Consider the following 17919-nt stretch of genomic DNA (forward strand, 5'->3'; position numbering starts at 1 on the left):
TAGAAGAAGTTTAGTTGAATCATTTCTTTATAGTTAAATTTGTCTTTTTACTCTTAGTCCATTTACTGACAATCAACAAAGACTTATTTAGTGCTGATTCTGTGCTAGGCACTATGCTAGAAGGCAGGGGTATATAGCAAGAGAGGGAAGGAAATAAGCTTTTATGTAGTGTCTATAAGGCTCAACTATAAGATGGTGTCTTAGGATCATTTTTCTATTGTCCCAAACTCCAAAACCCCACCATTTAAAACATCACCATCACTGAGTAATCCATCTTAAACTATTGGGGCATTAATCCAAAGGATGAGTTATATAATATAAAAACTAGAAGACAAGTTTTAAAATTAAATTTAATTAAAAGTATATGCTACTACAATTTCTCTTCACATTATAAAATAAAGAAAATGTACAAGATTATTAATTGGAAAAAGGTTAGAAAATTTTAGAAATACTTTAGAAAAAGTTAGAAATATTTGAAAATGTATAAAATGTTTTCTATAGCTATTGGGCCTTTTTCTTTTTTCCTTGTGCCCCATATATATTCATTGGTTTCCTGGTTTCTTCTGTTAGCTTCAGCTTGCTCTCGATTTCAAGTCTGCTTGTTTTTCCTTTTCCTGTTTCTGATAGGCTGCCTTTCATTGGCTAAAACTTTCCTCTAGGATTTTATTCAGATTATTCAGAAGGCTGATCAGGAATAAATATAACTATCCACATAATGCAAAAAGCTGAGTAATTACATGAAATGCTCTTTCTAGAACATCCCAAATGTTCAAAAATGGAAAATTAAGTGAACAATTGATGGACCAATGTTGAATCCAGATTTTTAAATTGAGGAGGGGTGGTGAAATGCAACGGCCAGCACCTTAACTTGGTGATCAAATTTAGGTTTCTCTGCCTCTCATTACAGAGGAATATGAAAACATATTAAAAAGTTTAGAAGAATAATAGCTTCAGTCTATGCCTCTGGCGTGGTCACTTAAAATCATAAAACACACATCTGTGTGCTCATGAGTGTCTTAAATCTGAAGAAGCTTTTGAAGCCTAAAAATAGATTCTGCAGAATACCAACATTTACTTAAAATAAGGTTTAAATATTCTCATTCTGCATTCAGTCTGTGGGAAAGAAGAGATTTGGCAAGCTGAAGAGCTCGGTCTTGGCTCACCTAATTAAAATATAAAGGCTAACTTGCCTTGTGATCACTGGCTTTCGCCCTTGAACACAGAAATGAGATCACAGATTTTCACGAAGTAAAGGAGAGGCGGCTGGAGCTGCTGCTGCCTCTATCTCTCCCTAGCTTGAGCCTGAGTCCTGCATTACATCACTGGCGGCCAGCTCCCGCTGGGGTGGGAAGAGGAAGCGTCAAGGGGCGATTCCTAGACTGATTAGGATAAAGAAGGAAGAAGAAAAAGCAGAAGCAGGTTGGCGAAACTGGGGAGGGTGTGCCAGAGCGGAAAATAGGTAGCCCCCATCCCCTGTGCCACTGGAGATCTTGCTGCTCCCGCACTCCACAGCCCCCCAAACAAAACCCAAACAACCTCTTAACAATCCGAGTGAGAGATGCATTAAGAAGGAGGGGTCACGAAAGGAAAGGGGGGACGGCGAAGAGGTACAGATCTCCTCCTCTTCCCCCCCCACCCCATCTCAGCAGTGCATCCACAGAGAGGCGACAGCAGTCAAAGGGAGAGTTTTTTTTTTTTTAAAGGGGGTGTGGGGGGAGGTTAGAATCTTTTCTGTACCAGGAGGTACATCAACCCGCGGTGCTGGAGAAGCCAAGAGAAGGGGGAGGAAGGATCTCTCACCTTCCCCCCAGATGAGAAGATCATGCTATGGCAGAATTGGCGACGACGACGGCCAGCAGCAGCAGCAGCAGAGGTGGCAACGGGAGGCACGGGAGCAGCAGCAGCAGCAGCAGTAGTAGCAATAGCAGCAACAATCCTGCAGCAGGGGCGGCGGCGGCGGTAGCGGAGGGAGAGGGAGATGGAGAAGAAAGAGGAGGAAAAAGAGGGGGACAAGGGACAGCGGCGGCTGTGAACCCCCAGGATGAGGACTACGAGTGCAAGATCTGCTACAACTACTTCGACTTGGACCGGCGGGCCCCCAAGCTTCTGGAATGCCTGCACACCTTCTGCCAGGAGTGCCTGAGCCAGCTGCAAATCCGCGGGGCTGCCCAGCAGGAGCGCGAGCAGCAGCAGCAGCAGCAGCAGCGGCCACCCCCGGCCCCTCCGCCCTGGCGCCCGGGGCCAGCGGCAGCTGCCGAAGCCGGGGCTGGGCCCGCCAGCCCCGGTCCTAGCTCCTCGGGCCTCGGGGGTATTGCCTGCCCGGTGTGCCGCCACCGCACGGCCCTGCCCGACAGTCGCGTGCACAGCTTGCCCAACAACACTAAGTTCTCCGAGGCCTTTCCGCTCTATCTGCGCGCTGCGCAGGATCCGCTTCCCCAGGACAGCCTCCCCCCGCTGCCACTGCCGCTGCCGCTGCCGCTGCCCCCACCCCGGCGCGCCGGGGGCTCCCAACCGCACCACACCGCGCACGGCCACCCTCACGCCCACCATCACCATCACCACCACGCCCATTCCCACCCGCCCCCACCGCTCGGGCAGCGGGAGGAGCCGGCCGGCGGGGCGGCCGCGGCTCCAGCGTCCGTTCCGGCCCCGGCCCAGGCCCCGGTGCCCCTCGGCCGCGGTGGCCTGGGTTCCTCTGCCGGGCCCGCGGGAGGAGGCGGATACGAAAGCTGCCAGAACTGCAAGCGGGCAGCGCTGACGGCGGGCTGCGTGTGCGTGGTCTTCTCCTTCCTTTCCATGGTGGTGCTGCTCTTCACCGGCCTCATCTTCGTGAACCACTACGGCGGGGGTGGAGGCGGGAGTGGCGTGCCCGGGACAGCCCCTGGCACCACACCAGGAGGCTCGCCGTCGCCGTCGCCCGTGGGGCCCATCTGCCTCTCGGTGGCCAGCATCCTGGCCTTGTTCTCTGTCGTGGTCACCTGGGTCATCTGCTGGCTCAAGTACCGGCCCGAAGGGGCGGCCGGGGGCTCGGCGGCAGCCGCCACTGCTGGGGGCGGGGGCAGCGGTGGAGCTGGGGGGGGAGGAGGAGGAGGAGGAGGAGGCGCTGTCCCCCGGGGCCGGGCTGCGGCCACTGCTGGTAGCCGGAGGAACAACACGTAACTAACCAGCTCGCTTCTTCTACCCCTCGGAATAGTCCTCTGAGGGTCTGGAAACCCCTCCCCAACCCTTCCAGCCATCCCCCAAAGGTTCAGAAGAAACCTGCCTTCCCACCTCCTCTTGTCACCTCCTTCACCTTTCCATCTCTTCTGAAGTAAGTCCACTGTCAGGGTGGGCAGTGCTGGCATGCATGCCCCCTCCCCTTCTATTTACCATCCTCAGCCCGTCTGGTGTTATTTACACCACTTCTACTCCGGGTGCCCCTTCCTACCCTACAGTCTTTTTGGATGGGAACTTGATAGAGAATGAAGAACAGAATGACAGAAATCAAGGATGCTTTGGGGAAATTCGCCCTTAGACTGTCTAAAAAGGAACTCAGGCGTACAAGCGTTCATTGTCACCCAAACACACACACACACACACACACACACACACACACACACACACACGTGCACGCACCAAGTCCTTCCTCACTTCCTCTCCGGTATCAGAGGAGTTAGGAAGTGGGAAGGGAAGTGACGCCCTTCGGGGCCATTTTTTCCAGCTTCTGTGACTATATGGATGGGTGGGTGGGCAAGAGTGAGAGTGCTTACAATGGAAGAAATGGAGGAAGTGAATGAGGATAAAGGCCAAGGGGAAAAAACAAAAAGTGAGAGTCAGACCTCTCAGCTCCTGGTCCTACTGGAATGTGAACGTGTACGCAGAATATTTGATTCGTAAAGCCCTGGGATATGGGAAATGAGATTTTAGCTGAGCCAGGTAATCTTCTGGGGCTTGGGCCAGGCGCAGTAATTGGGTAGGTGGGCAGTGCGCGCGCGCACCTAGGATGGTCTAAAAAAGGAAACCTATGCACCTAGTGGCCACTCGCAGCCAACTACGTTTCTCCACTGGTAACTCAGTTTCTTCTGGAGAGTACTGGAGTGCTGAGTCCACGACTACACGCGTAATTAGTGTTGATGTTACTTATGTGGGCACAATTAGTTCAGCTACGGTAAGTGGACTTAGAAGCCTAAAAGTACTCGTTACACTGGAATACAGCAACTTACTTTTGCTCCGACCTGGAAGATAATCAAACATAAAAACAGAGTGTGATTAGTGTTCCATACACAGTCCCCATTCACTTTTCCTATTTAAAATTTTAAACCATTGTCTTAAAGATATTAATAGAAAAATTGCTTTGTGTACTAAGTTTCTCAAAAGTGGATGAATAAGTCATGAGATTCCTCTTAATTTCCCATAGTCTTAAACTAACCAAACCAACATTTTGGGGGCAAAAAAAGAAACAGAAATTTAGTCAGTTGGGAAATAGACTCCCAGATCATAATAATTGATTCAAATGCTTAATAAAAGTAGAAACTTGCACAGTACCAATATTCAAATGGTACTATTTTCCTTTGTTATGACAATTTCCCCTTTTAATTATCAAGAGACTGGATTATAAATTTTTCAGCAAGAACAATATTTAGAACACTATCTTGTATTTGACTTTTGGATAGTTTTGATGTAATTAAGGATAAACTTCATATATAGAGAGAATAAGAGGGCAAAAAGGTTTGCAAGTATTCCTGATTTTATGATAACTTATTAAGATTAATTCCTAGTGTATGCGGGAAGGGAGAAGCCGAGGTACCTTGAAACCTCAATATCCTTTAGAAAAAAGAAAAAGAAACAAAAATGAAGGAACAATTAATCATTAATACATTATGTAGGAAAAGATTATTCCATCTTTCAGTATTTTGGAATGAGATGGGTTTTAATGCTATCAGAAGCTACAGATGGTAGTATGTTATTCTTTATGTATTTATGCAAGCTCTGTCTGCATGATATCCTGACCAGTATTCTATTAACAGACTTTTGAACACTGACATTTATCATAAGGATGCAATAATATAATGACAATGTAAGAGGGACAGGACAGCAATTGAAGACAAAATACAAATGTATTTAATAACACAGGATGTGTGCATTGTCCAGATAATCAACACCCTATAAAGTATATTTATACAAAGATTCATTTTAATGAAACCTATTTGTTGGAAATGTTGCTCAAAGCTCAGTCCACATCCATTTTCTAATCTAGTATGTCATATGTTATCAAAAAGGAAAATGTTATCATGGGCATTTCATAGAATTTCCTTCTAATTCTTAGGAAGAAAATTGAAAAAACAGTTTGGTTCTAATTCTTAGATTGAAGTACAGCTTACTCATTTACCATCCTTAAATTCAGTATCTTAAATACAATCATGTGAGGTCTGTTTATCCCTAGTACTTTGTTATTTCTAAATGCTACTTGGAAGCCTAAATTTCATAGACTTTTTTTTTTTTTTGCATTGTCCATATCATAAAATTATGTGAGAACACCTCTGTATTTATTTACATTTTGTTCTTTTATTTATTTATACATGTACCATTATTGCTCAGATTCTGGGTGCATTTATATCTGTTTATTTATTCATGTTCATCTATACCTAAATTTACTTTTATGTATTCTATGCATATGTGAAAACATATGTGTATGTAAACACACTGGAAAAGTTTACACTAGTTATCCTTCTTCCTTAAACTAACAACTTGGAGGTTTATCAAAAGTTATTCTGAGACTGACCTCCTGATTCTTCATTTGTACCTATTACATCTCATCAAGCTTGATTCTTGTGAGACAGAAGACATGCTAATGAGGCTAAAATAGGTTATTTCAAAAATGTTATACATATATGTTCCAATTAAGCTTTAAAACGGCTCTACATAAGTTTAGCAATATTTGTCTTTTTTCAGGGCTCACATATTTCTTGTAATGGAACATTATAGTGCAAATCTTTAATAAGATTAAATGCCCAAATTCAAGAGATTAGCATCCCCCACGTTTTAGAAGGCATTGGATTTAGCTATCCTTGTTTGATTAGTGAGATATTAATCTCTACTTACCCTTCAAAAGCAGAATAATGTGATGAGGACCATTCATTTTTATTTTCTGTTGGTTCTATGATACTTTGGGGGTCTTTCTGGTCAGAAGAATGTTGTAATATATGCTGATTAATTTTAAAGCCCTGTAAGGCCATTATGACTTAGGTTGTCACTGAACTATCACTCACCAGTGACCCAGTGTCTACAGTGCCTTGCCCATAGTAGCAACTCAATAAACAGTTATTTAAGGAATGAATCGTGTGGAGGATTCCAAGTGAATTGATTTTCTTTCTTTCTTTTGGAAAAAGAATCTACCTGAAAAAAATCTTCAAGAAAAATCTTTGGGTCCCTTTATAGCAATTAAGTCAGCACTTTCAACAAGTCCCTGAAAACAAGTTTAGATTCACACTCTCTTGACAACCCCAAATTTTCTTATGACTTTGGAAAGGGCCAGCAATCACAAGTTTCAAGTTAGTGATAGCAGTATGTAACTGAATCGGTCTAGGCTTTGCCTGAACAAAAATCACCAAGCTATATTTAGCACACCCACCATATAGGAAGCTGACATAACATATAGGAAAGAGCATTTGTCTAGATTTTAGGTGACTTAATTTTTTGTTCTGACTCTGTTTCTAACTATATAATCTTGTGACCTTGAGCAAGCGATTTAAACAGTCTCTGCCTCAGTTTCCTCATTTTTAAAATGAAGAAAATAAGTACTAGCTTGTCCCTACCTCCAAAGGGTAGAGGTTTATAAAAATAACCATGGAAAATCATTTGAGTTTTTTAAATGAATTACCATAAAAATCAAAGATATAATTATTGTATTACAGAAAAAGACAGGAGCCATTAATAAGAAAAAAGGACCTTTTCATTTCTTCATTTCAGACAAAGAAATTTCAAAAGGGTAATAATTCCAGCTCCTTGTTTTTAAACACTACAGGAGTTGACACCTCTATTTAATATAGTACTGGTCGATCTGTTTCACATAGAGCATTTCTGGACATATACCAACATTTGTTGTTAAGACATTTCATTATGTTTCATCTATCAATCACTGGTTCATTATCTAATGATGCTGCTTTTTGCATTGCACTATTAATTTCATAATTCATGGAAAGGTGGACTTAGGGTTTGGAAGGTACTTTAGAGATCAGTTTTGCATGAACAAATGCTTCTAACACTTGGTTCCTATTCATCTCTTCTAAATCATTTCATTCTCTTAGTGGATATTTACATTTAAAATTTCCTATATCCTCTAAAGACACTTCAGTTCATATATCAATTGACATAGCAATATATCCTCTGCTGAATATGCATTAATAGTTTGTCTTTGAAGCCAAGGATTTTTTTTTAATATGGACTTTTTAAAAAGGATATATGTTTTGTTTCCAAGAGACATATAATGAAGTAGCCCTAAAGTCAATTTGGGTCTAAAATACTTGTGCATTTTTCTGATGTTATATTAATTAATCATTTTTTCCATCTAAGAAACATATGGATATCTAAAGATCACATCGCTTGATCACAGAGATGTTTGAATTACAAACATTTTCCTGTTCCTTATAACTACTTAAATGATCCAAGGAGAAACTAATTTATTTCTATGTTGTTGTTGTTTAATCTTGTCCAATTCTTTGTGTTCCTAAAGACCTCTGTCCTTAAGGTTTTCTTGGCAAAGATACTGAAGTGCTTTGCCATTTCCTTCTCCAGTGGAAAACAGATGTTAAATGAATCACACAGCTAGAAAGTTTCTGAAGTTGAATTTGAATTCAGATCTTCCTGAACTCACCTATTATTTCAAGCACTACCTTATTAATCATCATTTCAGCCTCAAAAAATTAATAGTCCAAATTTCAAAAATATTCCAGACAGCAGAGTGGTAGATGTCCACAAATCTTTTAGAACCTAGTTGTAATTGCAAATAAAATTTGATCATCTTTTGTTGAGGTGGGAGTAAAGGAGGGAAATGCTATAGATTTTGGAAGTGCAGGTTGAAACAGATGAAGGAGAGCAGAGGAGAGGAAGTGATAGGAAATGTGAGAGAAGAAATCATTTAGAAAGCATTCTGTCTGTTCCATCATTTTTTCAAATTTCAACTGTCCTATTTCATGAAATTTGCAAGCAAGCTGCCAAATACAAAAAAAAAAAAAAAAAAAGAGCAGCATTTGATTTCTCTAGAAAAAGGGGGGGGAAGAATCCTTTTTGGTTTCAACAGCTATGAGTACAAAAATTCTATTCATCAGCATGTGCTTTCTTAATAAATATGTCTTTTTTGCCTTCTGGCCACAATGGGTATTTTCCATTTCATGTGAAGAATAAATAACTGTAGTTTATATTCACAAATATAAGTATATATTATCAAATAATGTTGAGTAAAATTTAAGTGATGGAAAATCTAGAGACAGATCCCATAATATAAGATTCTAATGACTTTGAGCTGAATCAATCACTACCACCACTACCACACAGAGACCAAGGCAAAGTTTCTACTGAGGAAATGAAGAATATGTGAATTTCTAGTTTTTAGTGAACTCTGCATAGGACATCACTTCCTCTAAAGTCAGCCTTAAATATTTTCCAGACCAAAGGTTTATTCCTTTTCATTCAGTGGTGACCCTTGGAGTGTCTCCTAATTCTTACAGAAACTGATAAGCTTTCTTAAGAGACTGATTGAGAGATGACACAGTGAGAATTCTGGGTTTGTTTGCTTCCATTTGTTTTAATTGGCACAGTATGACTAAATGAAAACTTAATATCTCAATAGTATTAAACATTTGAGTAAACACTGTAATAAAAAGACATTGTTTTGTCTTCTAATTAAAAACAGTGCACATATTTGTGAGAAATGAGTCTAGAACTGTTTCTTTGAGAAATGGTTGCTTGGGTACTTCATTCTTAATGTCTTGTCTGATTAATCTCTCTCTCTCTCTCTCTCTCTCTCTCTCTCTCTCTCTCTCTCTCTCATCAAATTATTTTGAGTTTGAATCAGGGGACCCAAGTTTAAGTCATCCCTTCCAGCTGTATATCTATGATCCTTAAAAAAAGTTAATTTAGTGCTTAAATGATCCCTGCCTCAATAAGTGGTTTCTACATGCCTTGTTTATCTCTATGACAAGACATTCGGTAATATGACATTCCTCTGTGTACCTATCTCACAGGTAACTCTCTAACATGAATGTATTTGCATATATATACATTTTACAATATAATTAGTTAAAGTATTTAAAATTTGTGGTTTCCATGGAAGGTATTAAGTTCTTTTTAAAAGCCCCCCTCCCCTTTCCAAACCCTGCCTTAGTAATTAATTACATTCTATTTGTTCTAGGTATAAATAGATTTACACTCAGTGGTGTCTGCTAGAAATCCATGGAGGATTTCATTAGCATGGAAATGAACACCGCTAATTGCTTTCTAAGGTCTTTACTATCTTCTTAATGAACTCAGAAGTCTGCCTTTATATTGCAGGTATTGCAAAGTAAACAGGAGGATGGGAGTGAGAAGGGGAGAAGAGTAGAAGGGGAAGGAAGAGAGAATTCTACGTAGCCCCAAATCAGGAAGCAATCTATAAAAACAAGTACCCCTAAACTAGGACTCCAGAATTTAGTGGCTTGGAAATCTAGGGACTGAGGAGAGACCCCCAACACTGTACATCCTCTGTCATAGGTCCAATTTAACCTTAGATTCTCAGAGGTCCTTCACATGGGAAAGAGGTTAACTAACTTGCCAATCACCCTAAACCACTTAGAAAAATAGATAGAAAAGCATTAAACTAGGTCGCAAAATTTTGCTTTTCTCCATAGACATTATAGGAGTTCTAACCCAAACTAGTGAAGCCAATGGTCTCCAAAAATCATAAAAATGATTTTTTTAAATAATTGAAGATGATTGTAATTTTAGAGTAAATATGTAAATTTTTCCCTACTCAAGTTTATTAACACCTCAAAAATCTAAAATTGGACCTCTTCTGAGTCCATGAACCCCAAATTAAGACCCCTTGAATTGAACCTTAGAGTTTTTGTCTAACCATTTTATCAATTATTCAATAAATCAATAATTATTTCTCAAATTCCTATTATGTGCTAAGTACTAATGGCAAAAAGACAAAGTGAAATCATTTCTGCCTCCAAGGAACCTACATTCTGTAGGGGAATCCATATTTATACATACATCTATGTAGATATAGATTATATATACTTCTATACACACATATAAATCTATATACACATATACATCTATATATGTATACATGCACACATATAAATAGAGAGTAAATACAAGGGAGTCACTAATACATGAGAGCAATCAGGAAAGGCCTCACATAGGAGGTGTCACTTAATCTGATTTTTAGAAAAATCTAGACAGGGAAAACTGACTTCCAGAAAAGTGTAGTGATTTGCATTTAAGTGATCTGATTGGGCATTTAAATGCAGTTTATCTGATTTCAGAGTCTGAGCTTCATCCATTCTACTAGACTGCCTTTCCTTTAAGTCATAGATGTTTACTTTGCTCCACAAATGAATTCCTGCTTTTTTTTCCCCCTAAGAAGGCTAAACCTGGAAAAAAAAAAAAAAACAGGAAAAAAAGGGAGCTGAAAGTTGGATAAATAAGTAATAATAAGAAAAATAAACTGACACATACATAATGCCTTAAAGGTGGCAAAGTGCTTTATATAAATGATCTTGTTTCAAATGAAAAGAGATTTGTCATACTCAAAAGTTGTTTTTTTTTTTTTAATACTGTATCTTGTAAATCAAAGAAAATGAAAGAGGGGTTAGAGAGCTACTCTTGAATACTGAAAAACTTGAACTGCCTCTGACTTATAGTAGCTGTGTATTCCTCATCAAATTATTCCTCATCAAGTCATTTAACTTCTTAGTGTTCTAGGCAACTAAGACTAAGTTGAAGACTTAGAAAACTGAAGAGGGAATTTTCTCATCCTGGAATTCCTTATTCCAACAAAATCATAATTTTTAGCCCCTGTCTTATAAAACCATGTAACTTTTCCCTTGAATTCTAATCTTTTAAAGCTTAGTTTCTTAAGAGGGAAGTCTGATAATGCTTCTTGGGAAAGCAGGCCACTTAACCTCAATCAAATTGAATGTGTCAAAATGGACTTAACTTTTCCTCATCCATCATTTACAACTTTCTTTTATTTGTATTTGAAAGTTATTTTCTCCATAAAGTTTAGTTATCATGAGGATAATATTTCTTCTAACTTGTTATTAGATCTTTAAAGGAGCTTTGAGTTAAAATGTGTTTTGAGTCACTCTCCTAAATCCATGAATCATCTTGATCAATACCTTTGTTTTTACTTTCTCTCCATTTAAAAATTAGTGATGACAAAAATATGCACATATATACATATGTGGACATAATATACACACACACATATATGTAGAGATATAGAAACATGTTTATACACACACACATATATGAATATAGAGAGACAGAGAGCAATTGAGAAGTTTTCCTTTTCTTCTTCCATCAAGAAATGCAATCAAATGGATGACAGTCACTACTCTCTCTCTCTCTCTCTCTCTCTCTCTCTCTCTCTCTCTCTCTCTCTCTCACACACACACACACACACACACACACACACAGCTCTAGTTGCATAGAAATGAGAGACTGAGGCAATGTTTAAAGAATCAGATACTTTATAATCAACAGCATCAGCAAATCTGTCCTTTTCAATTTTAATCCCTGTGAAATCCAGTACACATCCCTCAAAACTAAGATCCCACCCAGTTTTACACAATTTTTGTCTATTTCTAGTGATTTCCCTTTCAGGCCAAAGGCAGAAGGTGTGTCATCTGACATGTTTTAGTTAGACTTGTGTTTAGCAAGCACTTTAAGGAATTTGCCTCATTGAATTTCAATGTTGCCATTCTTCAAGATCAGCAGAGAAGAACAAATGGTCCTTGATTTTCCACTTGGAGAAGCCAGGGTTCTTTGCTCATCTCTTGTCTACTTCATCATTAATACATTTTCCAGTACCTTATCCATCTTCTTCTCTCTTTAACACTTAAAAATTACCTTCCAGTAGATAGAAACAGAATACTATATGCATAGTGGGCATGATTAATCCATATTAATTGAGTGATCCAAAGAAAACCCTTGTTTAACACAACCAAGATTTGATACTCCTCTAAGTAGATATCCACTTGAAGATATTGTAGAAGGATCAAATGGATCTTAAAGAATGGAAGACATCTTGAAGATAATCTAGTATATTCACAGAAAAAAAATAGAGAAATGAATGATTTCTCAAAGACAAAAATTTTACCTACATTAAAAAAAAAACAGCACCCCCCCCAAAAAAAAAAACAAAAAATAAACCTGATGTTGGAGGTGGAAAATGGCTATTTACAAGAAGGAAAGGTCCTCTTGAATTAATTTCCTAAAGCACTGCACAGGCTAGCTTTAGCCTATACATTCTAAATTTAAGTGTTGCCTCCAACACATACTGGCTGTGCAAAAAAGATGTTGAGGAACTTCGGAGTAATGGCAAAGGAAGACAAAATATCAGAATTTTTACTCTGTTATTGCTTTAATTCAAGTGTGGCTAATTAAAAAAACAAAAACAAAGGAAGCCTGAATACGAAGATTTTGCTAAAATTTTATCCTTCTGTTTTTTGCATTTCTGGTCACCAAATACCTGTAAGAAGAGCATTTCCCTTCACCAGAGACTAGAGGTAGCCAGGTAGTAGAATGATAGAGTGCTGGGCCAGGAGTTGGAAAGGCTCTTCTTCCTGAGTTCAAAGCCACCCTTAAATGTTTTTCAGCTATGTGAAACAGGCAAGTCATTTATGTCTTATATGTCTCAATTTTCTTGTCTGTAAAGTGAGCTGGAGAAATAAACGGTTTGCAATTCTACTCCAGTATCTTTTCTAAGAAAACCATAAATGGGGTCATGAAAACATGAGTGAAAAATGATATAACAAAATATTTAGATTTGGGCATGAGGCTTTTTAATTTGGATATTTTAAGGATAATTTCTTTGGCAAAGAATATCTACAGTTTGGGTCCACAGATTCTTTTCAAATGGCAGAAATTTGTCAATCCAAAAGTAGTCTGCTCACTCAGCCAGACCATAGTCACAAAGAGAGGCACACCTCAGTGACTAAATACCCTAAGATTGAACGATGGGGGCATATGCATCATTATGTAGCTATATGAGAGGAATGGGGTTGCTGCAGCTACTGTAACACATTTCCAATAATTACTTTTCCTCTCTTTATGTTACTTGTGTGAGGCTAATTTTCATTCACCCTTTTGAGAAGTTGCATCAGAAATTTGTGGAACCAGAGAAAACTTTGAAAATCATTGTGTTACTGCCTACCATTGGATTTGAATTTAACTTAACATAATTGCAAATCTATATGCAACTTGCAAATAGACTTAAATGTTACCATCAATGCAGATCTATATACCAGCAAGAGGGGGGATTTTTTATGGCATTGAAAATATCTGTGTCTAAAAATGGTATTTATGTGTGTATGATACATTCCATTTGTTCTGTTCCCTTGCTGTTGTCTTCCTTATCTACTCCTGATCCCAACTTGCTTTCTATTCCACTTGTTTTCTCTTTCAATTTTCTCATTTTTCAGTTTTCTCATTTATTCTCTCAGACCTGTGTAACTACCACTTGAATGCGTTTCTTTCTGATTTTTCCATTTTTTTCCCACCAAAGCTTTTTTTTTTTTTAATCCGAATCACAACCCTGTGTTAGCTGATCCTGTTTTTTGCCTTTCTTTGAATCCCCAGTACTTGTCAGTGCTCAACACAGGGTAAGCATTGAATAAATATTTGTTTGTTGACTATTGCTACTTCTTTCTGCTAAGTTTGAATTGGCAAGGATTCCAATTTCTAGTTCATCCAAAAAAAAAAAAAAAAAGCAAATCATCATTGAAGTTCCATTTAATACTGACCAGTTTCTCCCTCTGATTAAAAATAGGATTGGATTCTACATTCTGCTTTTTGCCTACTTCAAATCTAAGAACAACTCTGAAGAAGCAGCAAGATTGTTATCTAAAATTCAGTGCTGGATGCCAATCTACAATGTTCTACATAAATACTTGTCTTTTGAGAGAGCAATTTCATGTAGTTTAATTCTGTTGGCATAAAGAAGTCCTGATATGGAAATTCCCTTTATCAATGTAGTCCTGCCACTCACTGTTCTGTAACTTGAGACTCAAGAGAAATTATTTACCACAATCAGTATGTGTCAGAGGAAAGACGGGAATCTAGATCTGTGTCTCTCTTTCTCTGTAGGTCTATGTCTGTCTTTTCATGTCTGTCTGTCTCTGTCTCCCTGTCTCTGTCTCTTTCTGTCTTTGTCTCTCTGTATCTCTCTACTTCTTGCTTTCTGTCCCTCTGATCTCTGTCTCTGTCTGTCTGTCTACCCTCTGCATTTTCCCTCCATTTCACAAATGCTTTCCATATAACATTCTTCCTATTTCCACCCAGCTCTTTTTAATTTTACAGCAATTTCCCCTATAATTTGTCAAATTGGCCATTCTATCCAACTTCTGCTCTTTGAGCCTAGAAAAAATCTTCTTTTCTCCTCTTTCTCAGTATGTCTGGGCATTACAGATGCCCCATTTCACATCTATGGTCTCACTATAGACCCAGGCAACACTCGTTAGCCTTTTTAATCCCTGGTTTCTATATGTAACTAAAATTATTTTTTTCCTAAGGATTGAAGTATATGCCATAGGAAGTATGAGATGACATTTCTCTGAGTGAATGCAGATTATTATAATCATCATACAAATTAATCAAGCACAGGGATTATTAACCTAGGGTCCCTGAGTTTGTTTGAAAGTATTTTGATCATTGCATTTCAATGTAATTAACTTCCTTTGAAATCCTTTGTAGTTTATCATATGCACTTAAAACATGATACTAAGAAGTCCACAGCCTTCACCTAGCAGTCAAAGAGATCCAAGACACAGAAAAGAATGAAAACCTCATGGTAGTGTTGGCACTTTACAATGAATGTGACCCTATTGGCCAATTATATTAAATTGAGCTCTTTTTGGATTTCAGAAACCTCCCTGTGATATGACAAGTCTAATCTAACAAAAGTTGATCTGAGAATCAGGAGAGAAATCAATGTGCATCATAGTGTAATTTATAATAACTAAAGTGGTATATTTTACTATGAATTTGTGTATTATTGTTAACAATCAATTTTATATCTATTTATTGATATAAATGTTGATGAACCTAATAATATTCCATGTTGCTTTGCTCTATGATATTAAAACATTTCCAAGAGGAGAGGATAGTGCTTTCATTAACTACTAAGTTTTCAAAAAACAAGAGATTTTATACATGCGTGTATGTATATATACATATTTATATGGATGGATGGATAGATAAATAGACAAGCAGACAGACGATAGATAGATAGATAGATAGATAGATAGATAGATAGATAGATAGATAGATAGATAGATAGATTTAGGATGTTCTTAAAGAAGAAGTAATATTGTAGAAATGCAAATTCCAGTGGATAGCCATGATACAAAGAGCAAAGGACATATCTGAGTAGATGTTGCTGTAGAACGCTCCCTGCTGGTCAACAAGTAAAAAGGACTTCATTTTCATTCCCTTTTAGTTCTTAAATTCCTTTCCTTATCTTTAATACTTTTTGGATTAGGGGGTGGATTGAATGGAAGAGAAGGAGAGAAAGGAGTTAAGAGATTCTTTATAGTTTTCCCTCCCAATCAAAGGTAAATGAGATTTTCCAAAGGTAAAAGATAAAGAGAGAGATCATCCCTGGTGCATAGGATCAAAGTAGGAAAGAACTTCACAGAGGTCATTGAGTCTTACCAGGTAAATTTTACAGATGAGGAACCTGGGATTAAAAAAGATTTAGTGATTCGTACTGGGTCATAAAAGTAATAAGTGGTACAATAGTGAACTGCACTCATGCCCTCAGAGTCTACTAGGTTACAGATTCTCTAGATATTCCGACTTTATACTTGGGAATCAAAGTGAGACAAAAACCATGAAACAGGCAGGTGCTGATAATGACAAAGCTCTGAACTATGCAAGTGGTATATCAGACACATAAAAAGAGTGATTCTAGGAAAGACCTCTAGTTGTTCATATCACAATTAATAAATGGACAGAATCTGTCTTGCAAACTGAAATTCAATAGGTTGAGTACTAGACGAATGAATGAATGAATGTCTATTTATTAAGCACTAACTATGTGCAGAACACTAGGCTAAACCTTGGTAAAAGGGGTGAGAATACAAATTTTTAGACAATCCTCGCTTTGAAGGAACTAACTTTCTAATTTGGAAGATAACATACATAGGTTCCAGCTATAAGTCAGATGGAAAGGCCCATAGTCCTTAAGGTGCAAGGGCAAAGCAGTTGTTAATATCTTTTCATATTAGTGTTTGTTTGACAAATCATTTCCTATCTAAGTTGTATTATCAGTAAAATAAGGAGTTGAATTAGATAATGTCTAAAGTCTCTTCTAGGACTTAATCCCATGATTCTCTTTGAACATCTGATAAGCAGTTATTCCTAACAGCAAAGAACCAATAAGACAACTCTTTGCCTCCCCATATTATTCAATTGTCAATGCAGACATTGCCTTTCAGGAAGAGGGGGAGGGAAACTCTTATTTAGAGAACTAGTATGTGTGGTAGAACCGAGACTTAAAACTGTAAATGACCCATACAGTCATTTTCCCTATCCCCTTTGTTTTATGGATGAGAAAACTGAGGCCCAGGGAGATTGTGACCAAGGTCAACGGCATAGATCACAGCATGAGAAAGTCTAACTCTTTCTATAGCAGGTTCTTTGTTCCCTCTGCCTAGTCAAGTCCAATTTGTCTCCTAGAATAGGAGGTGATATAAGATCACCATATTTCTATACTTGAACATTGCTTGAACTAACCTCAGCTATTTATATCCCAGAGAAATCTCTGCAAAAACAAACAAACAAACCCCACAGAGTAAGAAACTGAGATACTCTTATTACTCTGTCCTTCAGACATATGGGAAAAGAAGTATAAGCAAAGAGGGAGTAGGATAAGGAAACCAGAATCTGGGAGAATTTCTGATTCTCATTCTTGACTAGACCATAGACCCTGAGGGAGGATTCTTTTGCCAATCTTTGGATAGTCCTTCACTCATGACAGGTGCTTAGTAAATGTTTGCTGAATTGAATTATATTGAACTCATAATACTAGAAATACGTTTGGCTTCAGTTTATCTGTTATATGTACTTCCTTATGCTTCAAAATATCTATCTATCTATCTATCTATCTATCTATCTATCTATCTATCTATCTATCTATCAAACACAATAATGTTTCTTTAAAGAGGGGCTCCAACTAAGGTCCCACTGGAGTGCCTAATCCTGTCATGAGTTCTACTACCTGAGTAAGGCTTTGAGTATGAGCAATGCAGTGTGTTTGTTGTCCAAGGATCTGCTTAGCTATATTTGGAGAGACTTGTCACTATTTTAATTTAAGAAGAACCTTTATTAAACGAGTCACAATCTGTGTGGGTGTAAAGAACACTCAAACAATAAATCATAAATCTTTCCAAAAACTTCATCAAATAGTTTTTGAATCTTTTCCCCTTCCTCCATCTCTTCTTTCTTCTTTTCCCCTATTGTTTTCTTGCTTACTTTCTACAAGGTTCGGACTGAAAAATCTCCGGGATGTTAATACTCTTAATGTTTCCGGCTATTTCCTTTTACATCTAGTGGTTCCGAAGAAATCGCCTAATCCCGCTTTCCACAGGAGATTGCCTGCATGTGCCCCTGGCATTGCTGGGTCCTGATTTGTGGGCCTCAAAGTCCCTGCAGGGCAGAGTCCCGCCTTTC

General features: G+C 38.3%; 1 protein-coding gene across 1 annotated transcript; it reads left to right on the plus strand.

The window, feature by feature from the left end:
- The first annotated feature begins 1725 nt into the window (after nucleotides 1-1725).
- Nucleotides 1726-3159, plus strand: LOC127557015 (translation initiation factor IF-2). Its single transcript, XM_051990507.1, has one exon. It carries the CDS (start codon nucleotides 1828-1830, stop codon nucleotides 3157-3159), a length of 1332 nt encoding a protein of 443 aa, XP_051846467.1. The 5' UTR covers nucleotides 1726-1827.
- Nucleotides 3160-17919: the final 14760 nt, after the last annotated feature.

Source organism: Antechinus flavipes, chromosome 3, assembly GCF_016432865.1.
Source record: "Antechinus flavipes isolate AdamAnt ecotype Samford, QLD, Australia chromosome 3, AdamAnt_v2, whole genome shotgun sequence".
NCBI lineage: Eukaryota > Metazoa > Chordata > Mammalia > Dasyuromorphia > Dasyuridae > Antechinus > Antechinus flavipes.

Excerpts from the sequence above, each read along its gene's own strand:
- LOC127557015 (XM_051990507.1), top strand. The coding sequence starts at position 1,828 with ATGGCAGAATTGGCGACGACGACGGCCAGCAGCAGCAGCAGCAGAGGT.